Raw genomic sequence first — 26,806 nt, 5'->3', positions numbered from 1 at the left:
TGTGATCGTTTTGTGTTTTGTTATATTTTTTTCATTACAATGTGTTGCTAGTTTGCTCTTGTCTTAAATTTATTGACACGCAAGCCAAAATATTTAATATCGTGTACCAGTGCAATAGTCACGTAAGTCAAAATTTCTTGTTTTCTATAACGAGTAGAAGGTTCCACTCTAAAGGAATAAAAACACGATTAATAATAGATTGACAATACGACTCTAATGTATTTCGAAGCCTTTGGTATTTAACACACAAATAATATATAAACACTTGGGAAGTTTAACTCATCATTACTCAAAACATGCTGGTTTTGAGTTACGTGAGTATTGCTCTCACAGTGCGATATATACCTCCTAAAGTTCTTGCTGATGATTAAGAACTATTTTTTCAAGGTCTTGATGCTTTTCTTTGTGATAAAACCGGCGGGTTTATATTCTGGGTTTGGATGCATGCCACTGCAAAGATGTTCTTCCCTTCAAATGAACAAACTCTAAATATTGTTACAAAATAAACCCATACGCCACCCCGATACGACGCCTATGGGTTCTAGTAGGCACGGTAATGATGACTCATTGCCGGTGACGACGGCCGGAGAAAAGCCTGGAAGCGGAAGTCGCGATGGGCTGGACTGCGGAACTTCTGGAAGGGAAGTACGGCTTTAAATAGAGGCCACCTTCGGGAACGATTATTCAGTTGAGCGAAGACAGAGTCCAGTCAAGTTGCGCCGGAATTATTTTGTACATAATCCCTGTGCAGTTAGTTGTGTAAATTCGATTTAGTACGAAATGAACTGTTGAGTTGACAGACACCAATTTTAATCGCCGATTCATCGTAACAATATACCAGATGTTACGCAATTCTCCACTACATATATAGTACAGTACACACAAAAAAAAACGAAACTTAGCAACTCTGAATAATCTTTATTTCATAGAACATATACAAAAAAAAGAAGTAACATGATAGAATGAATATGCACGCCGTGCTGTTTCTAACGAAATTTCAGTAAACGTAAATGCAATACATGTAAATCAAATCTACGGCACAGTTCTAGCATAAACGAAATAGGATGAATTAAACAAATTATGATGACTTATGATTTTTTATGAATTCTTGATCTCCTTCGGAGACAAAACGTTTGCGTCCTCTAGTAGGTATTTTATTAATAACTTTCTCAGTCAAAAATCCTTCCTTATGGCAACGATCAACGAATCTGTCCAGAATGATATACGCCAAGGGCACATCCATATGAATGTCTGGCAGATCATCAAACACTCGAATAAACCCTCTTCCCATTTGCTCTGGAGTAACTAAAACGGCAGCGTCGAACGCTTTAAGCAAACTACACAGAGCCTCTTCTACTGAAGGACTATTCGCTTCTAGAGCCATTACTATAGCCTCATACACCAATTCATGATGAAAATGAGGCACTTCTAAGTTCCTTAGACATCTACTTGCTTCTTCAATATCGCGCGAAGAAATAAATTCCTGCAAAGTTAAGTTCATCTGACGAGTTAGGGCCTTGACAGGTCGTAAAGCTCCACCAACACCCCACACGTTGTGCAATCTAAACAAAAAAAAATCTATGTAGTAGAAATCTTTGCAAATGTACCTCTAGTTACCTAACTAGGCCATGTTTCATGGAAAGCAGAGTATCTGCTCGTCCCAAAGCTTCCTGGAACACTTCACTGTCACTTTTCTCTTTGGTTGTAGTAAGAAATTTGGGAGGAATACAATCATCTGCTATTGCTCTAGCGATAAAGTTCCCAAGAACAGTTGGGGCATCCGGAATATCAAGTATTAAGTCATTTAAATTGGCGAGAAGACTTTGAAATGCTTTGGTTATGTCATTCTCGGAAATAACATGACCAAATAAGTCAGAAATAAGCACCGAAGTCATTTCTCGGTGGGATGGCTTGTGATCCATTGCAACTTCAATCACTTGTTCTACTAGCATGTCTCTATAATGTTTAGGAACAGCGTCCAAAATAGCCAGAGCGGCTTCATTAGTGTCTCCATTTTCGAAATATTCCAAAATGATAGGATCCACCTTCTTTTTTATCTCTTCGTACGAAACGTCAGGAACTATAAAAAAAATAAGGCGACATAACAATTACACATTTATGGATGTTTAATCATAACAAAAAATTGGCGTTTACAGTAACGGCTCGTAAGTGAAAACATAACGGGGCACGCACTTCCCACGCATATAAAACTCGGCATTTAGACATTTATGTGTTCCAGGAAATAATAAACACGACCAGCAAAATAAGTCTTAATTCCATCACTCAATTCTTCCAGTCCCAGTCAGTTACATCGAGTATATCAAGATTTTACAATCATGATCACTTATTTAATTTACTAAAAGTTTACTTAAATCTGGTGAAACCCCAAGTACGCGCATACATTTCGCTTTAGTGTAGTATATGAAGCGTTTTAAACCCTCATGCAATTAAAAGATTTTTATTAAGAAGTCGATTAATATCTCCGCATCGTTACAGTTGTCCAAAAATCTGTATCTAGAACACCACTTGGGTTTCTTATCCTCGGACAATTAAAACAATTCGCGAAAATCACGACAAAACGCAAATGGTCAAAACCAATTCTACTGTAACATACGTACCTACACAGCATGAGAGATAACACATCCCAGACGCCAAATCAAGCATTTATTACTTTAATAAGATATATTTATGTATTTATTTACCAAAGTATCTGACAGTACACTCCATAAAATGCACGTTGTACACACCGCATGTGCAAGGAACGAATGTCGGCAAATAAGCGAAAGAAGTTGTCCCAGGACTTCATTTTCAGAATGCTATTAATCTCAATAACATCATCTCAGGTATTAAATGACAACCTTTTTTTAAGAAATGAAAAATACAAAAACTATAGTTACTGACCGTAGTATCGCAAACGGTGTATAATTCTTGTACAAAGGAATCAGAAACTCAAAAACACAAATATCTAAACTTCGAGTTTGATAAAACAGGAAAAATAGTAATAAATATAGTAGTCTTTAAGATCACCACTTCGAAAAATGCGAAAATAAGCAACCACATTACTAATAAACACTTTAGGTAATAATTCGCTATTTACCTATAGCTTTCAACTCGATGTCTCCATTACTTAAATTTTCATTATCAAAATTGGGATCATTTATGTCTTCATAAGTTTCCAGGAGTTCAGAACCCGGCGCACCCCATACTCCTTTGCCTCCTGCCCCACCTTTTTTCGGAAGACCTCGACCATAGCCGTTTCTAGAACGGCGACTGTTCTTCCACGACCTGGGACCATGGATAAAACCGGAAGTCACAGCGCTATCCTTGCTTAATTGTCTATGCACCCTTTTCGCTTTTCGCTGTTTGGAACTTGAACTGTCACCGCCAGCAGTTGCTTCTTTGGACGACAACTCTTCATCTACCACTTTGTCGATGTCGATGTCGTTGTCAAAAACAACATTTACGTGGCCTTGTTCTAAAGCCATACCGCCCCAAATAAACGAAAATACTGTCCGGGAATAGGCTTTTGACCACGATGAAAAGCTGTGTATTTTTCTGCCTGGAACACAAAAACATACAGTTACAGTAATGAGGGAGCAATGAAAATTACGCTGAAGAAACTACTAAATTATAGAATATTGTAACATTTACGAAATATTTTTGCATGAAAAAACTGAAAGAATAAAGAAAAATGCGATCGAGAAGAAACGTCCTCAAATTGCCGTTGGACAAACAAGCAATCAGTGGAATTAAAAAAGCAGCAAAAAATCCATACCCAACTACAGGACACCTTAGTTGATAGAATGTGATATTAATGTTTACTGAAACAATGACCAAATAGATTATTAAACGGCATCTTTGAATCTACTTCACTTTTAAGTCAATTAATTTGAGTATATAATTTACAAATAATAAAGTAACCTCATTTGACATACACCTTGTAAAACTTTTATGACTTAAGCGGCTTAAGCAAACCACCCTTATACGTCAAACTGGCTATTGTAAGCTTTATGGACCCGAACCGCAAGGATTATTACTGTCCATTGTTGCCATAATGGAACTGTGAACTGAGTTAAGTTATACAATAGCCATAATCTAGTGTAAAATACGCCATTTTAATTGTTTTCAGAAACCTAAAGATCTACAACAGTGGTTTCTTTATGTACAGTCATGGCCGACTAGTATAAAGATTATGGCCTGTCCAAAGGAATGCCAAAGGTACCATACGTGCTGCCATCTATTAATAATTCAAAATCGACAAAAGAATTATTAACACCTTTTGAAAGGCACAAAGGCATTCATACCCAAACAAACCACCATTACACGTTTTGAAGTCCCATAATGTCAAGTCAAATTAAAATTTTGCTAAATTATTAAGTGCAATTATTAATAGATGGCAACACGTATCGTACCTCTTGGACAGGCCATAATCTTTATACTAGTCGGCCATGGTACAGTAAAATGAAAGGATTCGGACATGGGGTAGACATCATAGAAGATTTTGACTTATCATTTTGACTTGTCATTTTTGACAGCACAATTTTAATTTAATCATCAAACACCTTTATTTTGTAGTTTTTAGAAATGAAACAAAATGATGGAATTCAAACATAAGTGTAAAGATAATTTCACTGAAATTGCGTTTTTGAAGTACAACATCGAGGTAACCTGTGTTTATAAATTTGTCATAAAATTTTTGAATTGTGGCCTTGCCGAGTATGGGACGATTGGGAATCTGCTGCAGCAAAATTTTCCGCAATTTCTCTTGTCGATAAGCCTTTAATGTATCCAATGACCACTTCTACTTTTTCTTTCTTTGTGTACTGTGGCTTGTTGACGAATTTCGGTCAGCAAAAATCAGTAATGGAACCAGTAATCAAATTTTAGAAAGGTCTAGTAAATGTCTCTTTTTACATGGCTGCCTACAATATTACCGACAAAATTTGTTTTTTTAAGAAATAGCCTTTAATTTAAAGCATAACTGTTAACAAAATCGACAAAAGATGAAATTGCATACAATAAAAGTTTCAACTCTGAATCTTTACTCAAACATAACTTAACATGAGGTATACAATTTAACATGGGAATCCCTATGGCCACTTAAAAAAATGCACTGTATATACCCCGTGGTAAGGGTAATGAATGGGTAAGAGTCAAATTCTTTTAATATTCGCTATCTGTGAACTTATTCATAACCACAGTGCCTCTGATCCTCTGTGGACAACTGACTGCCCCGATGCGTCATAAATGGCTCTTGCGTGGAGCTCTTTTACCAGCAATGTCTTTAACATTCGTTAAATGGGACATGCTCCCTCCTGTCACCCTACCTCCATGGCCATGGTTAGAAACAAGTTATGTTAAACAGTGGCACTACACACAAGCATGCTTAAGAATAATGATAGTACCAAAGTCGAAAAAGGCAATGTTTTAAAATAATAATAATAAATAACTGAAACCGGCAATTTTTTGGGAAGCAACATGTGCAAATCAAACTGCACGTGAAAAAGTTTTGCTAAAATTCCCATTTTAAATTATACAGTTCAGTAAGATAAGATACAGATCTCTACAAGCTTTAAAATGTACATTGGTCTGTTCTGGGTGAATCCGGACTTGATATGCTTGATTAAAAAAACAACATCGAAAAAAATTCTTCAAGAGCCATTGCAGAAAGTCATGCTACAAAAATGATTCAAATTAAAATCGTTCACAAACTTTGCACAACAGAGTTTCCTTTGACAGGCTCATACCAAGTTTATTGACTCGGCATCAACTGAAAATGTTACATGCGTTAAAGTTTGTCCAGAATTATAAGAATTTTATGGACTCCCAACGTTAATTCGTTTTACAGCCCAGGCCACGGCCCAGGCGTCAATACTTTTCAGGGGAAAGCCGATGTTTTCTGTACCTGAGTTCGCCCCGCTCTTCAGCTGTACAATGAAATTGACAACAGGGCTGTAAAACGAATTAACTTTGGGAGTCCATAAAATTCTTATAATTCTAGACAAACTTTACACAGATATTCGCACTGATTATTATCAGACTGCGACAACGCGGAAGTGAGGCTCATCATTGCCGCCCGATCGTGGCATACAACTACGGAAATTCTTAATAACAATTACTACTTTTTCTAGGTTTTCCTCAGTTATACGAGTTCTTCTAGATGTTAAAATGCTTTAAAAATTAAAAATGACTGTTCAACATCACAATTTTCGTGATGATCTTGATGAGATAAATCCTAAATTGCATCAAACGCACTGAGGTTGAGACTTTACAGTTGGCCAGCCAAATTTATTACCTGACGTCGAGTCGTCATTTTTAATATTTATCTGATTGATTCCCCATCACTTCGGCTGTGCCTAAGTCTGCTGATTATAAGCGTTAGGACCAGTTATCTCTATTGCAACCCTAATTTTATTGGTAATAACGAGACGGACAGTAATACAATAGCAAGAGATATTTACAACTTAAAGTTGTCGCGTGCCGGCAATCTCCAGATGGCAGAAAGTAGAATAATCCAGGTCCGGACATAATGCTCATTTTCGTTCGTTACTCACGAACGAAATTGAGCATTATTTTATAGGTACTACCTGCTAAATGTTCTCCGACAAATTCGGGTGAACTGGTGTGAGCCATAAATATTCCTACCATTGTACTATTGTACATCTCGTTTTTGTCAATAAAATTCTATAGGGTAGAATAAAATTAAGTGGGTATTCATTTGTACGTAAACCCGTGGTTAGGGGTGAGTTTTGCCAACATTTAGCAAAAAATCTGGCACACTCTTGAATGTTGTTTTGAATTTAACAGTTATAAATATAACATTATGTGGCGTACCAACAACGCCACATTGTGAAAAAACTTATATGTAAAATCAATTAGTCTCAAAACATGACATTTGATACAATATTCACTCAGTAAAAATGGCAAATGAGTATTTAAAATCCTGTCGACTCGTTATTTTTTTTTTATTTTCCCTATGAAAACTAACGAAAGTAGTGTGAAAGCGTTTTTTTTTTTACAAAGGATAAAAACTACACGTGTTTCATAGCTTGCAGGATACGAAAATATAGATTTCATGTCTGTTTGTTGAACTATCCTTGCAGATGTGTTTAACGGATTTTGATATACTTTAATAATTTATTTACAGTTAAATTATTTTATGGCAACACGTTCTTTCAATTACAAATTTCTTTTGGATCGCCAATACTCTTTATGAACTACAGGAAAAATAGCTAACTCAAGCAAGTTAGTGTAGACAATAGAACAAATTTTTGAGTTAATTAAATCTTCGACTTGTGGTGCCTAAATGCCCTCAAAATTTTTTAAGAATCTGAAAATATCTAATTAATTATGCAAAAACATGAATGAAGAATATTTATAATATATAGATATTTGATGGACATCTTAATGAGGTATTAATATTTTGACACTGCGACACGTAAACTATGGTCACCTCATGAAGTTAAAATCTAGATACTAACCATACTCAGAACTCAAAGACAATCAAAATACCTATAATGTGGCATTTTAGCTGCACACTATTTATACTAGATTTCGTTCGTCCAGTTACGGTGGTTTTTAGCAAAAGGAGAGGAGATGAATTCTTGTAAACTTGTAAAATTTCTTCAATTTAATAAAAGTGTGTTTAAAAAGGAAAAACATCTTTAAACAAAGCACTTCACTCATAAATTTATACTAAACATATTTACCTCGAAGCTTGTAAACATAAGTAAACGGAACTTTCTGTTATCGTTTTCTGATTGTTTACACAATAATCATCCGAATAAACATTTTAAAATATGAAACTACCAAGCGTCCTATATGCGAATTTATAAAAATTAGTCCTACAATGAAATATCGTAACATTAAAATATTTAAACTAACAAATGCCACGTTATTATGTTATAAGCATTATTTCAATGATCAACATACATATATATCTTTAAAAAAATACAGTACTTTTACTCGCCACGACTAAAATCGTCAACGTCTTTTAATCGGACTCACAAGGTCAAACATGTTTTATGTGTTGCATATCTACTCTTTTATTTTAACAAAAGATGGAGGTTTATTTATATCGATAACCGGGATTTGTAGACAACTTAATGTATGTATCATTTAATACCGAGTGGTATTATTATCTCGCAATGCATAAAAAATATATCAAAATGGAACAATGATAAAATATACAATGCGTAAGTTTGTAATAATTACAAACATGTTGAACCTCGTGGAATGTGTTATTGCATCTGATTAGATTTGGAAGAGGCAACAGAGTGCTTGCTACACATAAACAAACAATACTAATGATAGTTATTTACAAGTTACTCAAAACAAAGACTTTCACATATCAAGATGATAAATCCACGTTTTTAAAAATAAAATCGCAAAGGACACTCATTCCAAATTTTCAAAGTGTTCTAGAAGGCCGATAACGAGAGGTAAACAAAAACAAACCATCTGGGTATGGGTGGGTAAGCCATGCTATTTTAATTCGTGAAAGTGCCCAGGAAAAACAGTAAATTTCTGCTTACCGGTTACACAAGTTGGTGTTTTAATTCACAAAGTATTGTACAGGCGAAAAAACTGACAAAATTCAGAGAGTTTTTGAGAAATCGGTTTTTGCGCAACACGCCACTACAAGACAGCCATAAACAATGTGCATCATGGAAAAGTTACTTCCCGTTCACGAAATATGTGTTCTCATTCCAGCTTACGTGAATATGGGCCGTGTTAGAAAAAGAAAGACAACCTTTCATTTCAAATTCAACATAACCTGTCGCCAGTCGTAATGAAAATGTTTGGAAATGTACAAATGGACAAGAGTTGTTGGGATGTGGTCGAGAATAAGTAATTTTGACATCCTGCGCCACACCATGTACCTACGTTACACAATATACCTAGATAATCTACCGGGTTAAAATAAACAAGTGTATAAAAAAAGCAGTATAAAATGCACTGCTTGATCTGCGTTATGCTTGATTTTTTTATTTATTCTTTATGTAAAAAGGTAAAAAATCACTACAACAAAATTAAAAAATTATGTTATTACACATACAAAGAGATCGTATGGTCGGATATCGTGTTAGAAGGTAGCGAAGATACTTGTACGTTATAGTTACAATTTATTAGGTCTAGGACTTATACCTACCATATGAATCATATGATTGAGAAAAAAAGTCGTCTAAATAGCAAGTGTTGAAATTTAGAGTTAAAAAAATTATATTGGCGTTGGTGTTAATGCGTTCCAGTCCGTGTGCGTTCCTTGTTCGATTTGACAGTTACAATAAAAAAACTGCAATGCCAACATCATAATTTTTAAAATAAATTTCACGGTCTACCATATGACTTTTTTTGATCATATGGTAGCACACACTTTGCGGTTCTTGCATGGTCTGCATTTGGGTATCCTTTAATAAATTATTTATTCCTAATATATACTTCAAGCTGCTTCAAGTATGTAAGCCAAAAAACTTAGACACACGAATAGTGTTAGTTTTCGTCTGTCGTGTTTTTTTTTTAACTTTCACATACATCATAATAGCACATATAATTTCAAGTCATGTTGGTCATTAAACACTTCGAAGTTACCCTTTTGATCCGCTGAACACCTTCAGTACGAAAATGTGCGATAGCAACATCTTAAAAAAGAAACTAAACAATGGTTTATTGAAACTAAGCTTAAGTCAGGTCGATATCTATACCAGTGTACGATAGCAAAACTTATAAAATATAATGAACATATAATAAAATCGTGGAAATCTTTTTCTTAAAAAAGAAGCAAGTTTAATCACAAATTTCACTACTATAATTTAAAATGTCATTTGAATAAAAAGCTTTTCATCTATTCTTTTATGTGCTTTTAAATTATCAAATGATAAGCCGCGAAAGTTATTATAAGCACTTTTAGAGTACCTAGCTCTTAACATTTCTGAAGTGGTAATGTAATAACAATGTAAAAAAATAATTTAAAATGGAAAACAATAGAAAATTAATAACGACACTTCTTTGACACACTACAAAAGTTGTGTAATTCACTAAATAACAAAACATTTAACAAAACTAGTGAAACATTTTTTCATACAGATTTATTGAACTCATATAGGTATTTTCCAAATTCATTTAGATTTTCCTGCAGTAGTCCCAATTTAAAAATCAAATTGTACTGACATGTATATTTGGATAGAAATTTGATAAATACACAGTAAAAAATAGAAATAGCAAATGTGCAACATATCATACAAAGAATAGTTGAATATTAAATAGTAATTGAGAAGTACACTTGAGGCTTGAAATGTATTTAGTCCCATAGAAAAGTCTGCAATATGTATAACATTTAACTGCTGTACAATATATTTTGCGAATTTAAAACAGGTATTAGAATGAACGATATTATACAGTTACACGAACCATGTAACCACACAAAAAATAAACGAGTTAATTTACATGCTCATTACAATTTTTAAAATCACGACATACAGTGATTAAAAAGCAACAACTAAAGTTCACAACAATGATTCAATAACATTATTTGAAATTGCGAATAGTCTGGTACGTCTGTAAAATTATATTTTACACAGAAGCCAGTGCTGTCTACTATCACTTTACACATAATAAAATTATAAAGAACAGTTGCCACATTTGTAATTATGGTGGGTAGCAGACCATTCGATAATTTCACTCTTCAAATGTGTAATTTATAAATAAATAATGTAAAATATTTTTTAATTTGGCTTTTCCAGTTAAACCTAATAACATTAAGTGTAAATAATTACAGTTATAGTCGTTAAAATTTATCTTATGAATATAAAATAAATCACATTATTGCTTAATTTTAAGAATCCGGTCATTTTTCAAATGACAGTTTTATTAATTGGTGAGTCTAAAACAGTACTGTGTAGTGCAGTATAGTCTTGCACTTTTACTCATCCTCACAACCTTGGTGTTGATTTACAAACTTTAACAAAGTGAAAATTGTAAAAAAAGTATTGTAATGATCACTATTTGTCTCTAATCTTCCTCTGTGGTTACAAAAATTACAATGCATACTTAATCATATAGAGATATAGAATAAGTTTGGCCCCAAAATTCAAATCTTGCTGAAAAAAAAAGATTAGAGACACAAACTACCATATTAATACATTTTGATATAATCTATTTTCAATAAGGGTTTCTAGTACACAGAACACACTGATTGTCTTTTAACTTTTTTGTTACTATTCATGCAAAGGTCATTAGTTTAATAACAACGACAAAATAAAACTGAAGTTAGTTATACTTTTAGATACTCCAAATGTAGATTCACTTTTGCATGCTAGGTTTGAAGGATCTATGGAGGGAATTCTTGAAAGGTACATACTGACAAATGTCCTCAGGTTCAACGACTGTTAAAACATTTTTTTCTTCACAGCTGTAAATCTTTCCATGTAAGCTTCATATCCTGGGATATCAGTCAACTGTTTCAACTCAAACAAATTGCCATCCACTGATAAATTTGAAATTTTTGAATCACTTAAAATTTTGGAATGTATTGAAGTAAGCTGTAAACAATTTTCTTCTAGTCGTAAAGTCTTTAACCTGGGACAGCTAGAAATGTGTAGGGACAGGTCCGAAATTTGATTCTGATTTAGATTTAGCTCAATAACATTTAAACCTGCGACTTCTGCTGGTACATTAGTAATTTCATTTTTAGATAAGTCTAAGATATCCAAATGCTTTAAGCCACAAAACATTAGTGGCAATTCTTTTAAATGATTATCACACAAATAAACCTGCTTTAAATTAATCAAGTTCGATAAAGTTCTTGGTATGTTTGACAGATTATTATGACAAAAATTAAGCGTTTCAAGTTTTGTGAGTGCTCCAATACAGTCTGGTATTTTTGCCAATTTATTTTTGTTTAAATTAAGATGTTTCAATTGTAAAAACCTGCTTATTTCATTTGGCAACACTACAAACTTGTTGTCAGATAGATCCAAAGTTCTTAAATTGTTTTCTAGTTGTTTAAACTCAGGGGGAAAGCCATTGAGATGACCCTGTGACAACTTCAAAACTCCAGTTTTTTGAGCTGTTAATACATGCTGTTTTAATCCAGAATTTCCCATTTTCTTAAACAAGTTTTAAGCGGCCATCAGCTGCCAAACAGAAGGAAATAAGTTGACAATCTGTAAACATTATACACAAAACTTACCTGTATGAACTATATGTTGGTTTTGATAAGCTTTTGTAGAGCACAGTTTAACAACATAGCATAAAAGGTGGTTTTAGCAGTTAAAATTTTTTACTAACAGTAGCCTCCCATTTTGGCATACTCTACCAGCCCCCAAATGCAAAGGTAAAACACAAAATGAAGTTACCAATCATTTGACAAATTTGACTGGAACCACTATAAGTCAGCTGATACAGTGGTGCCCCTAAGTGACACCAAAATTACTAATAAGATTTATTGACAGATGTAAACCCAGTAATAAAGCCCAGCGCACAGAATCATAAGACGCACATGGTTGTTCTGTGCGTACAACGTAGGTGCTCTGAGTTGACGCTGTGACATACAATAATTTAAAACTAGTATTTGGTCATAGCTGTGTTTTGGGCTAGTCTACTTAGCACCGAGTGGATTAAATTTCGAATATCATTTTCATTGATTTCGTCCCAATAAGTTTGAATTCGCTCAAATAACACCGGTCAACATGCATTTTGAATCTGGGTTCTGCATCGCTGATTCTTATTCTTCCAACACTGCTAAATAACGAAAAAATTGTTTCATTCGAAAAAGTTTGCTTCTGTAGCTTTTAGAATGAAATTAAGATTTCTAGAAAAATTTCCTACTTTTACACATTCATTGCATGTAATAATTAAAAAAAACTTTTTTTATAAATTTGGATCAGTTATTACATGAGAAACCCACCTTTTGTCTTGACACAAAGTCTAACATTTGTAGCCAAAGCAAATTTTGTATCCCTTGTTTTGATAAATTCTCCGCATATGTAACAAAATGAATCTGGATCGTGTTTATTATTGTTATTATTATTATTATTAATATTAATGCTATTATTGTAAAAAATATTCTACAGGGCAAGCCCTAATTACAGAATATTATAAAAAAATATATGTAGATACAGTTAAATAAATATAAATGTAAATAAGTAAACTTCTTGAAGACATTTTTGTATTTGACGTCACATTAAACGCATTGTACGCATGCGCACACTAATTAGAAATCACATGATTGAAACGGCCTTAGCCTTATTTACTAAAGCAATTATTTTATTACTCAAAACCTTAAAAATTTATCTATTGCTGTGAAAGTTACAAAAGCAAAGTTATCAACAAGAAAATAAAGTTTTTCCTGATTTTTCAATATAGAGAATCAGAAAATAATGATTAAAATAAAGACTCAAAAAAAAAATTTTCTTGTATCGACCAGTGTAATTATTCTTTCAGCAGTTTGTGGTCTAAATAGGTTGCAGTTGTCCTATAGAATCAAAAAGATTTGCCTTAATTAATTTAAACGGGCAGCATCTTCTTTGAGCTCGGCCTTTATTAATTATTGTTTAAAACTACACTTTTGTTTAAATTGTAATTACCGTAACAATTCAAACTGACCAACCATCTTCCAGTAGCGTTGTAATGTAAACATTTTTGAGGACAGTCAAATGCTGATGCATATTTGCAAACTGTAATTGATTATGATGATATTGGTTAATTAATATTAGTATTAGACGGATTTTTCTTGACAAATCGTGTCCCTAAATTGTCATTGACAAGAACGTTTACAATATTAGATATGCTGTACGCTTTTTCATTACAAAGAACTGTAATTTGTAAACTGTTTTATAAAAAAAAAAGGACAAATGGCAGTAACATGAGTGTCTTATTCCCATTGCTTTTCATCGATCTGTGGGAACGTCATCTCAATTTGTTTTTAAATAAAATATTACCTACCATATTGATTATAAATCTGTCATAGAGACAATGAGAATGTGTTGTGCGTTTTCCATTTTCATGCTTACGTTTACGTGTTACCTCTGATACATGCTGTGCAATAAGCTTAATATATTTCAATTTTTTTTGCACTGGGAGATTATTTTGGCTCTGAGGCAGTAATTCAAGTAAACTATTTGGGTACACTTTTTGTCGTTAATTCTAAATTAATAAGTTGTTTAATGTTCGGAACGTTCTATAACACTGTTTAACATAAAGGCAAAATAATAATGTTGTTATCGACCGCGCAGATTGATGGACGACAGTTTCTGACAGAAGACATTGCAGATGGCACTACCCACATCAGTTCTGACAGTTATGAGGTTTTTGTTCATGGTTTTCCTTATAATATTTCAACTTTGTTGAAATGAAATTCTATATGAAAATTCAAAAATCATTAAATAAAGAAAATGTGAAAGTGTAGGAAGGTGCATATGTTATTTAGTGCAGGGTGTTTTTAAATATGACATCAACATCAACACCAAAATCTATTAAACATGTATCAGGTAAGTTATTTGCTCTTATCAATTAATAATGTGTAATTTGTTACTTCAATGCAAAAAGTGTAAAATATGTAATAAACGAAAACTCATTGAAACGACCACCATACCTATATGTAAACTGTAACGTTTGTTTTGGTACCTATCTAATCAATGACTTTTGGCATTTAATGTGTAGCTGTTGTTTTTAAAGTTTTACTTGTTTTTCGAATATTTTACTAAAAAAGTCTTACCAAAGATTATCATCACGAACCATCCATCGAATCATATTCTTTTTTAACATAGGTATTTTTATGTAAAGTGCATCAGGTGCAATATGTAAAAAGACCGAGGGTAAAGGCCGGTGTTGTCATCGCTGATTAACTTTAAAACTGATGATTATTATTTATTAGTTGCCAAGGAAACCAATTGTTGCACGTAGTAAATATGTATGTTATACCAATTTTACTTACCCAGTTTACATTTGGTTAATCCTAAATGTAGCCAACCAAGTTTATTTACCATTGTTTTGGTTTATTGATTTATTTTTGCCATTTAACGATCGAATTGTTTCAGTGTTTTTATCATTGAAATTGTATTAAAAAAAAGATTATTCGAAAGTTGCATCATCATTGGGCTGAATTCAAAATTGTCTTGATACGTATTACAAATTCGAATATTTCCTTATTTTACTTCCTAGAATGAAAGTGTTCAAAGAAATAGATTTATTATATTGTGTTTATTAAAATATTTACTCTGTGAACTTAGTGATGATATTGGAGAATGTTGTACTTCAGAGGCAACGAAAAGTTAAACATCCTTCAATAATATTTAAATTAATGTGATGTTTTTTACAAAACAATAGTTTTCATCGTGCAACACTTTTTAAAAAATAGGTTTAATGTTATTTAGACAGAATATCCTTCGCCCTTGAAGTACAGACGACATAACCAGCTTTTTCGAAAATTTATAAAATCAGATTTTGTACACTTATAAGTTAAAATAAATATATGTGTGTAATGTTAAAGCAAAGCTAAAGAAGCATGCCGTGCGTATGTGCTGCGTGAGTTTTACCATTACAAAATTTTGTGATGTCTTCAACATTTGTAAGGACACATACGTCGCTTAAGAATTACAAAGTCGTAAGTACAAGCTTCACGATTTGACGTTTGAATGTTGGAGACCTCAAATTTTATGCATTAATTTTCTTGATTACCCAACAATGTAGCTTTCATAAGTCGCCAAAAATAAGTATTGATTTGGTGCTATCTATGTTATTAAAACATTAAAGCTTTTATACAAAATAAAAATTTATGTATGCAGGTACAACTTTGTCATTCTCAATTTTGTAATTCAATGTATTTGTTGGCAGTTACGCCATTGTAATTGTCAGTAAATAACATAATAGTGAACACGAACGACTTTATTTAATACAATAGATAGGATAACAAAACTATAATTTTTAGTAAGTTTAATTATGATTTATTACGTTTGAAAAAAAATCTTGATCTTTTTTGGGCATCCATTTAAGCATGGATTTAATGGCAAACATTTGTTCCTTGGATAATGGCGTTTGCCTTAAATGAATTCTTAGGTTTTTAATTTTTGCCACGTTGTTACATGCTTGGCGGGTACCCTTATATAGTGAACCAAGACCTATAAGGTTATATGGCCATCATAAAAGTAGTTGACCGCAAATAAATACCCCCTTTGTGTGGTTCGCACTAAGCTTACCGGTTGGCAATAAATCATCTTCTAAACATTTCTTGCTCATATTTAACAGGGCCGGCTTTCAAAGCGAGTGGTTATTTCGGAACCCTCAGCGGCTGCAGGTAGTAAAGAAATAGTGGAGTGGTGGATTTTCATATTTAGTGAAAGCCGCCCCTGAACGAAACCACAAGAGCCGGTCGAGCTGCAGTGGACACGTTATTTACGACCCTAAAACCTTTTCTATTGTAAACAACTTAACTTCGACACAATGGGATGAATTTATGATGGCCATATAACCTTATAACTCTTGGTTCACTATAATTTCTGATGTTTACGACTTGCAAAATATCATCCGAAGTGTGGGACAACTTGTATCCAACTTCGTAAAAACATCTTGTAAACTTCAAAGCCCGTATTTTAAAAAAAGGAATGTTTTTGTAATCGAAATATTTACAGCACGGTTTAAATAAAAAAAAATCGACAGATCGCATTTCAAGAAGTTTATAAGTTCTTCTAGAGGAAACACTTCTTAAAAGAGCAAACAACAATATAGGAGAATAATATTCTACCTTTGATAAAACCTTTTCAATGCAGCTATGCACATTGTCTATTTCTTAAATTGGCGAATAGCCCGGAGTAGCAAATTTCATAATTATTGTACCAATTCCAGAATTTTGTGATAAAAATTAACCAATTGCATATACCATGAGCGAGTTTTTATTTTCTTGAAAGCAGCTGTCACTCCATAAAATGAATTCTCTTATCTGGGGATTCTTTCTGAACAGCATTTAAAATTTTGAGCAACGCACTCGCAATTTCATTTCCACTTCGTCCCATCTGACTTTCCTCCCACAATGCACAGTATTATCCATTTCAGATGGCTAGAAATAACTACTCGTAATTATAAATCTAGTCTCTTTATTTTTTTAGCTGTGTAAGTATGGACATCATTTTTACAATTTAAAATCGGCCTAAAAGGTCAAGCATTCTATGGGTCAAGCCGAATGATTGATTCTCCATAAAATGTCAGTAATGTCTGTAAATAAATTAATCTAATTCGTCTACAAACTCAAATTCTGATTCATCCGAATTAGAGACCCTAGATATACTTTCCAAAGTATACTAATCCGAATCTGATCCCGCCAAATTTATAACCACAGGTGGAATATTGTTCACAGGTGAGGTTCCCAATAACTTCCCCGAGTCCTCGTGAACTAGTTTTTCATGGTGCAAAAAATTTTTTCTCCAAATGCTTCAACTGCACGGCAGTATGGCTTTCAGCCATAAATTGCAAAATATCTTTTGATGTAATGTGCTTATTACAAAAGTCTTTGCACGGCACCCATGTAGGATTATACTGGCAAGGGTACAGTGTAAGACGAATCGGTTCATATCCCCTATACCCTAAATAATGTGACAAATATTTTTGGCATTTTAAAAATTTCGCGCCACCTCTTAGAAGGCCGCCAACCAGAGACTTTAAATATGTACATATTTAAAGTCTCTGCCGCCAACCGTTAGTTTTAGTGATTACAAGATGACAAAAATGACAAAAAAATTACAGTTAGTCGTTTCTAGCGATCTGAAATGGATAATGTATTTTCTTCGTTGTAGAAAGAGGAGCAGTTAGATTATAGACACTAAACTTTGATTTATAGCAGAAATTGCTTATTTCTGCTTTCGGATAGCCCAAAACATTCTGCAAATCAAAACAAAGAACCGCTTTCGTTTCATCATTTCTGTCACTATTTCTTTCCGTTCTGAAAACATTTTATCTTCTGTGTGCTTCCTATGCTGTTCTTCTTTTTCTAAATCAATTAAATTATTCTTTTTTACTTGATAAATGTAATACAATTTTGCAAAACAAGGTACTCTGACTGTGTAGCGTCAATTAAATAAAGTTTACAGTTACGACTTTGTAATCCTCAGAAAATCTTTTGGCAGATACAACTTTGTAATTTTTGTCTTTTAACATGTAAAACATTTACAGCTAGGTATGTTTGTTTTTAACCAGTACTTTAGGACGTAGTAATTTTATTACTACTTACGACTTAACTCAAAATTTTCAAATTTGTCAGTTACGACTTTGTAATTCTCAAGGGACGTAACATCAATTGGATAGGTGCAGTGTAATAATAATAATAGTAGTACTGTGTGTATTCCCAAATATTCTAAAAATGAAGTAAGCTGTTCTTAATTTGATTAGTAGAATGAATTTCTTCATTTTTTTTTTTTAGTTATTCTGTATAAGCAATTTTGGAGAGTATTAATGCATTCATAAACCATAATTATAAACTCGTAATATTGCATATTTTAGATAGGAATCATTCATCAACTCCTGTCCAAGTTCATATATCGCTAGACTGATACCTGAAGTGCCTTAATCCCTCGCCTTAACTCCGGTCCAAACTAATAAGAGCACCTATTGTAAACTTTGCATAAATTTTAGCTATTCCTTTTTAAATTACAATTTTAAAATTTTGCAATATTATGAAAAGCACACACACACACATAAATTTTAGCTATTCCTTTTTAAATTACAATTTTAAAATTTTGCAATATTATGAAAAGCACAGTTCTAGAACTAAAACCCAAAAACTCGTAAAAACCTCTTTTATTCCGTACAACGTTCCAAGAAACTTTATCGTCCAACTAGACATAAAAATATTTCTACATATGTACTTCTTTTTCTACCAACTTTAATAAAAAACTAAAACTGTTAAAACTAACAAAAAGTGAAGACCCTAACACCATATATTATAATTTATAACAAATTTTCTAACTTCATGAATGCCAATATTGTTTAAAAAACAATTATTAAAACAATTTTTAAAGTACTTCGCATCCTAATCCAAAATGAATTAAATGTGTTCCCGCACAAAATTAGCGCGATGAGAACCGGATAGGTATTGCCAGACCGGAGCTAAAGTGAACGCCCGACCTGGACCGGAGTTGAGGTTCTGTGGACCTCCCAACGTTGGCAAATTTTCAGAGCATTCGGTTGTGTATTTTTAAGTTAATTGTAAAACTTTTGAATAGAATTTTAATTTTTTCTAAAAATCTGGTCTAGCGTAAACAGTCAAGACGTATTCATAACTACATTATTTTATCCAATTTCAATAACATTTACTATGTAAAATTTTGAGGTTACATTATCACATTATTGGTGGAGATGATCAGACTAATTTTGGTTAGCGTTTTACCACCTAAAATCGTACATTTAGTATGTGACAACAATTGGTTTGGTTTCGGACATTACCATAGACAGGCAGATGACAGATAGACAGACGGCAGACAGACACAGACAGACAGACGGACTACAGACAGATGACAGGTACACAAACAGACATACAGACAGAGGGAAACGGTAGATCTATTTTTCCTACGAAAACGTTGTGAAAACACGAAAGTACCCATTCGCCGGATGGAGCTTATTACAACACTTTTTTGGCTTACTTTTGAGAAGTAAAAATATCAAAGTGGTAGAAGAACTCAATGTGTTTTAAAAAACAAAAAAAGCTTGTTCTTATGCTTATGAGTAATTTGACAATTTTTACTTCCGGAGCATAGTAATCGAGTCCATTGGCCGACTAGCTACTTTTATATTTTCTCGATGTGTCATGAGTCCTAGAGTACGAAAAACTGTATTCCCGTTTCCGTCTACCTGTCTGTCTGGATTATTAGAGAGATTATTATCTCCGAAACTGCTGGGCCAACTGTCGTCAAATTTTGTATGTGTCTTAGGAATATCATGTAGAGGGTAAAACATTAATCAAAGCTACAATTACGAAGTCGAAATTTTTATTCATTATTCTTCTTTGTTATACAGGGTGTCCCAGAATTCGCGCCATTCCCGTGAATGACATGTTCCCTGTCCCGAACTGTGCCGTAATTCGCAAAAAGAATTGTCCAGGCTTTAACCGTGTGAGAACTGGAAGGCGATTAAGTTGACCAATAGAGAGGCTGCTTTTATATCAGAACGTTTCTATGTTCAAAGTTACCTATGCCAAGAACAAAAAATCGGGTAATACTAAAGTTGAATGTATTTTTTCCGAATCCCCCTCCGTCAACAAAAGGAAACAGAAGTGTGGTTATAAATTTAATCATTTTGACAATTGTTTGTCATAAACTGTCACGAAGTTCATCACTGACCTGAAGAGATGCTTCTGCGCCAAAGATGACTGATTAATGTACACAGAGACGTCAAGGTTTATTTTAAGGCAAGTAGCATGGGACAGAAGTTATTTCTGCTGCCATTCTAGTTAAATTGTGTTTAACTGGGCTGTACATGTTATAAGAGAAGCTGTTTCATTTCATCGTAGGCAAATAATACATTTATTACTATTCTACATAGTGTAGATACCGAAGAGCAGGTATTAGAAGTGATTTTCTTAGAGCCCCGTGAATAATGTGTTGTTCTTTTTAACGAAAATTAGTACATTTTCAGAATGCATCATATGCCTGATATTAAGTTTATCGTTATTTCTAAAAAAGAGTACCACATGTCCATTCAAAGAACGTTATTAAGTGTACTAAAATATAAATATCGCTTTTGATTAATCGGTGCTTATGATTTTCAATAAACAGTATCAATTTTTACTGAACAGCTTTGTTGTTGATACCTAATCTAAGCAACGAAAAAAGAGACGAGACTCCACTTCTCTGGTGTATTAAGATCATAGGTATCTGCTGTGGTGTCAATCATGTGGGGGAGATACTGAAAACTGAGACTTACACAAGAATAATATTGATGTTGCACATGATGATTTAAAACAGTTTCTTTAAAGTTGTGAGTACTTTCTAGAGATTGAAAAGATACGAATAAAAATTATAACAAAAATCGTTTAGTTGCAATTTTTTTAAGAACAATACAAACTATAAACAAATCAGTACCAATACCACTAAGTTATTGATGTTCATACTAGTATCAAGAATATTTGGAAATGATGTTAATTTATGGAGAATGTACACGCTATGCAGCCACTGCTGTGCGCGAATATACAGGTCTTTTCCCCAATCATCGGCTCCTTGACCAGCATGTGTTTCGTCGTTTGTTGCATCCAGCAAAAGAAGATGGATCTTTCCAGCCTATTCGGAAAGCCGTGCTGGAGCTCCACGGATTATACGCATAGACGGTGAAGAACAAGTGGCACAAATGATTGGATGCTCAAGATCGATCATGCATCGTATCCTTACAGAGAAAAATCTGCATCCTTACTATTGACGAAAGTGCAGCATCTGCGACGAGCCGACTGCGCGACGAGTGCGACGAGTTGGTAAATGGTTACTGCGACAAAATGAACTAAATCCTGATTTTTCACGGCACATTCTTTTCGCCGACGAATGTTGATTTTCCCGAAAAGGAATATTCAATGCGCACAATTGGTACTTCTGGGCAAACGAAAATCCACATTTCGCTAACGTGAGAGCATATCAAGAGCAATACTATTAATCTATGGGCTGGAATCGTTGTACTGTAACGTTATTAAACAATGTGCTCAAAATGACCACCATTAACTTCAATGCAAGTTCTAGCTCGTCGAATTATGTTGTGTTGTGTATTATTTAACATCTCAGGAGTAACTGTAGCGTAGGCTTCGTGCAGTCTCTCTTTCAGTTCTTCTAACATATCTAGGGGTTCTCTATATACGTAATTTTTAATTTGATTCCAAAAAAAAAGTCCAAAGCAGAAAGGTCTGGAGATCTAGGAGGCCAGATGTTAGTATTGCCACGCCCAATCCACCTATGACGATACTCTTTTCAATGTTCGTCGTACAAGTATCGAATTATGTGGAGGAGCGCCGTCGTGCTGAAACCACATATTCCGCCGTATATTCAAAGGAACGTCTTCCAACAATGCCGGAAGCTCTAGTCGTAGAAAATTAGCATATGCATCCCCATTAAGGCGATCAGGTAACACAAACGGCCCCACCTACAAAAACAGGAACGGAGTTTAGTGATAATTTTATCAGATGCATTAAAATTTTTACCACAGTAGTATCAATGATTCCAGCCCATAGATTAATAGTAAATCGCTCCTGATATGCTCTCACCCTAGTGAGATGTGGATTTTCGTGTGCCCAGAAATGGCAATTGTGTGCATTAAACATTCCTTCTCGAGAAAATGAACATTCGTCGGTGAAAAGAATGCGCCGTGTAAAATCAGGATTTAGTTCATTTTGTCGCAGTAACCATTGAGTAAAATGTACTCGTCGCGGGTAGTCGGTTGGTCGCAGATGCTGCACTCTCGTGTAATGGTAAGGATGCAGTCTTCTCTCTTGAAGGATACGATGAGTGGTCGATCTTGAGCATCCACTCATTTGCGCTACGTAGAGGACACTTCTCCTAGGATCCGCTTCCATGTTTTCTAACACTTGCTCTTCAGCACCTACACGTACATTCCGTGGAGCCCCAGCACGGCCTTTCCGACTAGGTTGAAAAGATCCATCTTCTCTTGCTCGATGTAACAATCGGTGAAACACATGTTGGTCTGGGTGCCGACGATTATTCACGGGGCTCTAAGAAAATGACTTCTATACCTGCTCTTCGGTAGCTACTCTATGTAGAATAGTAATAAATGTATTATTTGCCTACGATGAAATGAAACAGCTTCTCTTATGACATGTACAGCCCAGTTAAACACAATTTGACTAGAATGGCAGCAGAAATAACTTCTGTCCCATGATACTTGCCTTAAAGTAAACCTTGACGTCTCTGTGTACATTAATCAGTCATCTTTGGCGCAGAAGCGTCTCTTCAGGTCAGTGATAAACTTCGTGACAGTTTATGACAAACAATTGTCAAAATGATTAAATTTATAACCACACTTCTGTTTCCTTTTGTTGACGGAGGGGGATTCGGAAAAAATTCATTCAACTTTAGTATTACCCGATTTTTTGTTCTTGGCATAGGTAACTTTGAACATAGAAACGTTCGGATATAAAAGCAGCCTCTCTATTGGTCAACTTAATCGCCTTCCAGTTCTCACACGGTTAAAGCCTGGACAATTCTTTTTGCGAATTACGGCACAGTTCGGGACAGGGAACATGTCATTCACGGGAATGGCGCGAATTCTGGGACATCCTGTATAATTAGTAGCAAGTAGATAAACTTTGCTGCTCGTCTATTTCAAAACTCTCGTGTTGAAAATTTCAGTACACCTTTTTTTCAGGTAACAAAGAAAACATTTTTTGGAAGAAATTTAAACACTTCTGCAAAGTGAATTAAGTAATACATAGTTAGATTCAATATTTGCCTATTTTACTGCTAAAAAACTGTAACAAAATTTTAAATCGTTTTTGAAATATGACGTGATAAAGAACCAAAAAACACAGTTTTCAAATTATGAAAATTCATGAAATAATGCCATTTACAATGGAATTTTAATATTTAAATATCGAATTTGACCAAAACTTTTAGAAGGTGTGTAAGACGGTATGTAACTTGTGTGGCAAAATGAGGAATATTTATTTGTTTTTTTTTCCAAACTGAAGATATTTATTAAAAGCGGAAACAACTGTTAAAGTGTAGGTTAGAGTGGAACATATTATTTATGTAAAACTTGGTAAAATATGATTGGTTAGGGAGAAAAAAATAATTTGTGGTGTCACGGGTATGACTCGTACGAGTTATTTTGCCACACCTGTGACGTATGGAATTACTCAAGATTCATGTATCAACTGTTTCAAAAATTGTAGGCTTTTAATATGACAACACCGTCCCCAATCATCGCATTGCTTTTGGGGTTTCTACACTGCCAACTCAAAATGCATCGCAATATAGACATGGGTGAGAAAATAACAGTTTAAAAGAATTCTGTAACAGTTTAAAAGAATTCTGTAACTATAATCTTCCAAAACTTTTGATAATAATTTATGTAATGTTACGGATGTGTTACTTCTCTCAGCGTCAACTAATTTTTGGTAACCTTGTAAAAGTGAGATTCTGCATCTGACCTCATTAAGTTTGCGGTTGTATTTGTGTATGAATTTGTCATAAAAACACTAATAATAAGCACCGTAAATCGTGGATATAAGAAAAACAGAGTGGAAAATATTGTGTGACTAACGGAAATTTTCTTCCTTCAACATTGTCAGACGCAAAGAAAACAAACAAGATTAGTAAATCCACATCAAAAGCAAATGAAAATTTTTAGAATTACGCGGAAGCACTACAGGAGTGCAACTATAATTATGTTGCAATTAAATCCTTCCATTGTTAATTATATCTATGTTTAACAAAATTTGTAAACATGCATGAAATATTTGAATATATTATGAAGCTTTTATACGTGGCAGGAGGATAGTTTTGAATAAGTGCAAGTTTGAGCGAGTCGATGGATGTAGGGCTGCGTTATTCTAGTGGCGTAGCAAAATCATGGAAATAAGTGATCTCCAAAAATTGAAACCATTCTAAAACTGAAAAAATACAAAATAAAATGTACCTATAAGTAATGCACAAAGTACACAGGCTTGCAAAATTTAAATGTTAAAAACTTGTTTTTATTTTAACAATTGTTTTGCATATTTGATATTTATTGTATTCCTAATTACGATTAAGAATTTAATTTTTTGCTATTACGTAAGGTTTATTTGAAAAAAATACGAAAAACAAAAATTTAAGAAATACACAATTTTAAAGAAAAATTGGATACGTAACTTTTTGTGGCACTTATTATTATGGCTTCCATTTGACATCCCTTCATTTTGACTTGCTCAAAGATCTGACATTCAGGTCCACTTCAAATATATGATTCCACTTCAAACCGTTGTATTTTTTTTTGCAAGACGCTAACACATTTTTTTTTTTTTGTTTTTGATTTTGACATTTTTTAGAAAAACTACGTGATGGAATTTTTACTTCCTAAGCGTAAGTTAACTCAACGTTTCATGATTCTTAGATTACTAAAAATGTGTATTCCGTTTCTGTCTGTCCGTCCATCTGTCTGTCTGTGTTGATTTTTATTAGACAGATAATCTCCAAAACTACCTACTGGACCGACTGTTGTCAAATTTATTTTTTTTATATTAATTTTACATAATAAGATACTCCTGCACCTGTGGTTTATGAATCCGCGTTGAGTTTTTACCCTAAACGTCTAGATTTTTGGAAAAAAATCAAAATTGCATAATATTTTGCAATTTAATTTTGAAGCTGCAAAACCGATAGGTTTGAAATCATGACAACGTTGTAAGTTTATGGTAATCATGGTAAATCATTAATCAAAATGTATTCGTTTATCCCCTCCCAAAAAATTGTTCTCAAATTTTGACGAATAAATCCTGTCTGAAATATGCAAAATATTATAACTCGTCACTTGCGGTTTATCAATGCAGTCATAGTTTTTAGAATTATTTATACAGGTGATTCAAAAAAATTAAGGAATCAGGCAATTTATTTTATTGTTTAAATCAAGAACGACTCACTCCATTTTCTCGAAAATGTGGGAATATATACAGCACTGTTATTATTAATATTACTGCTGCGTCTATTCAAATTGACATACTTGTCCTGGATTTATTGTACTGTATTTACAGGAGTTACCAGGTTTTTCATCGCAGGCGTGTGTTATCGATATTTTTGGTATTTATTTTTGTAAATGAAAATATATATATCGCAAACAACAACATAACATTATGGATTTGGATAACAAATCTCTGTGCACCACTGCGTCCACTCACTAATGAAATGCGCGAAATTCGATAATGGAAGGTCGTTCTGCAGGTTTTGTAGGGCCCGTTTCATTTTCACATCGAAGATACGGTATTTTTCATCCATACTCATCTCCTTCCATGACATGCTAGAACCTTATTAGTATTAAATATGTAGACTGTTTGTAATAGTGTGACGTAGAAAAAAAATTCAAAGTGAATGTCCGTCAACCATTGCTAAATGATAATTTTATTACAACTTTCCCAAGTAGGTACATTTCTTTTGGTGAGATCCCCATGCAAAGTGTTTGGAAAATTATGGATATTTCCGTTTGATGCATTCCACATATGTATACATTTTTGTTAATTTTTGGTGTTGGTGGGGGAAAGGGCTATTGTTAATAGATTACGTCATGTTAGATCTATCTGATATAATTACTTTTCAATGGTTTTTTATTGGAAAGCAGGATAACATCAAATATTTAATAACAATATACATACCTGTGAAAACACTATACTCATAGGGGCATACATATCTCATTCAGAAAGATCATTAATATAACTTAAATAGGTAAAACAATCTGCTCCAGTATTTTGATGTTTTTGTCATTTAACATGTTTCTGCGAGTAATCTAAGGACGTATTTGTAGTAGGGTTATTTTGACGAATGTTTTATATTTTGAGTAGGACTGGTACATACTACCATAATACAGAAGATAAAACCAAGTAATTGAATTCTATCAGTGGGCACATGGTTAAATGTACAATGTACATAGTGATAAGTCTAGTGTGTATCTTTGAATATATATAAAATTATGGATACAATTGAGCCTTCGCGTGAAGTCTGCGCTGTGTATATTAAGTAAAAACGACGAAGTGAAAGCCTGCTCTACGCGAATTCATTATAGAATATTTTTTACTACTGTTTACCCTTTTACTAAAATTTGTATTATTATTATTGGGACCAACGATCCCTTACAAATC

General features: G+C 33.6%; 4 protein-coding genes across 6 annotated transcripts in view; 1 reads left to right on the top strand and 3 right to left on the bottom strand.

The window, feature by feature from the left end:
- Positions 1 to 898: 898 nt before the first annotated feature.
- On the bottom strand, positions 899 to 8,650 carry LOC135129151 (programmed cell death protein 4). 2 transcript variants are annotated; one of them, XM_064056245.1, is made up of 4 exons: positions 8,535 to 8,650; positions 3,098 to 3,559; positions 1,618 to 2,080; positions 899 to 1,562 (listed from the first exon to the last, which is right to left on the bottom strand). In XM_064056245.1, the coding sequence occupies exons 2-4, from the start codon at positions 3,483 to 3,485 to the stop codon at positions 1,079 to 1,081; spliced, it is 1,335 nt and encodes a 444-aa protein (XP_063912315.1). In that variant the 5' UTR covers positions 3,486 to 3,559; positions 8,535 to 8,650; the 3' UTR covers positions 899 to 1,078. The 2 variants fall into 2 exon arrangements, with proteins under 2 accessions (XP_063912315.1, XP_063912316.1); XM_064056246.1 differs by lacking the exon at positions 8,535 to 8,650 and adding an exon at positions 7,482 to 7,614.
- A 2,484-nt stretch (positions 8,651 to 11,134) lies between these two features.
- LOC135129154 (leucine-rich repeat-containing protein 57) lies at positions 11,135 to 12,423 on the bottom strand. Its single transcript, XM_064056250.1, has 2 exons — positions 12,191 to 12,423; positions 11,135 to 12,134 (listed from the first exon to the last, which is right to left on the bottom strand). The coding sequence occupies exon 2, from the start codon at positions 12,102 to 12,104 to the stop codon at positions 11,388 to 11,390; it is 717 nt and encodes a 238-aa protein (XP_063912320.1). The 5' UTR covers positions 12,105 to 12,134; positions 12,191 to 12,423; the 3' UTR covers positions 11,135 to 11,387.
- Positions 12,424 to 14,170: 1,747 nt separating this feature from the next.
- Positions 14,171 to 26,806, top strand: part of C3g (C3G guanyl-nucleotide exchange factor) — a 61,780-nt gene continuing 49,144 nt past the window's right edge. The window contains exon 1 of the mRNA XM_064056242.1: positions 14,171 to 14,489. Within this exon, the coding sequence (XP_063912312.1) occupies positions 14,447 to 14,489 (43 nt within the window). The 5' untranslated portion in view covers positions 14,171 to 14,446. The remainder of the gene's footprint in view (positions 14,490 to 26,806) is intronic.
- On the bottom strand, positions 21,454 to 23,251 carry LOC135128928 (uncharacterized). Of its 2 annotated transcripts, XM_064056003.1 has the most exons (3): positions 22,877 to 23,251; positions 22,163 to 22,822; positions 21,454 to 22,104 (listed from the first exon to the last, which is right to left on the bottom strand). In XM_064056003.1, the coding sequence occupies exons 2-3, from the start codon at positions 22,532 to 22,534 to the stop codon at positions 21,916 to 21,918; spliced, it is 561 nt and encodes a 186-aa protein (XP_063912073.1). In that variant the 5' UTR covers positions 22,535 to 22,822; positions 22,877 to 23,251; the 3' UTR covers positions 21,454 to 21,915. The 2 variants fall into 2 exon arrangements, with proteins under 2 accessions (XP_063912073.1, XP_063912072.1); XM_064056002.1 differs by having other exon boundaries at positions 22,163 to 23,251.

This window comes from Zophobas morio, unplaced genomic scaffold, assembly GCF_036711695.1.
Source record: "Zophobas morio isolate AGI-343-1 ecotype UQ-CSIRO unplaced genomic scaffold, CSIRO_AGI_Zmor_V1 ptg000014l, whole genome shotgun sequence".
Lineage (NCBI taxonomy): Eukaryota > Metazoa > Arthropoda > Insecta > Coleoptera > Tenebrionidae > Zophobas > Zophobas morio.
This window is presented reverse-complemented; position numbering and strand designations above follow the sequence as displayed.

Bases quoted from the DNA above. Each gene is read 5' to 3' on its own strand.
- LOC135129151 (XM_064056245.1), bottom strand. From the start codon at position 3,485: ATGGCTTTAGAACAAGGCCACGTAAATGTTGTTTTTGACAACGACATC. The intron at 2,081-3,097 runs GTAAATAGCGAA...TTTTTTTTATAG, and splicing joins CATCGAGTTGAAAGCTATAG to TTCCTGACGTTTCGTACGAA. The intron at 1,563-1,617 runs GTAACTAGAGGT...TTTTTTGTTTAG, and splicing joins ATGAAACATGGCCTAGTTAG to ATTGCACAACGTGTGGGGTG.
- LOC135129154 (XM_064056250.1), bottom strand. From the start codon at position 12,104: ATGGGAAATTCTGGATTAAAACAGCATGTATTAACAGCTCAAAAAACT.
- LOC135128928 (XM_064056002.1), bottom strand. From the start codon at position 22,534: ATGGAAGCGGATCCTAGGAGAAGTGTCCTCTACGTAGCGCAAATGAGT. The intron at 22,105-22,162 runs GTAAAAATTTTA...CTGTTTTTGTAG, and splicing joins GAATCATTGATACTACTGTG to GTGGGGCCGTTTGTGTTACC.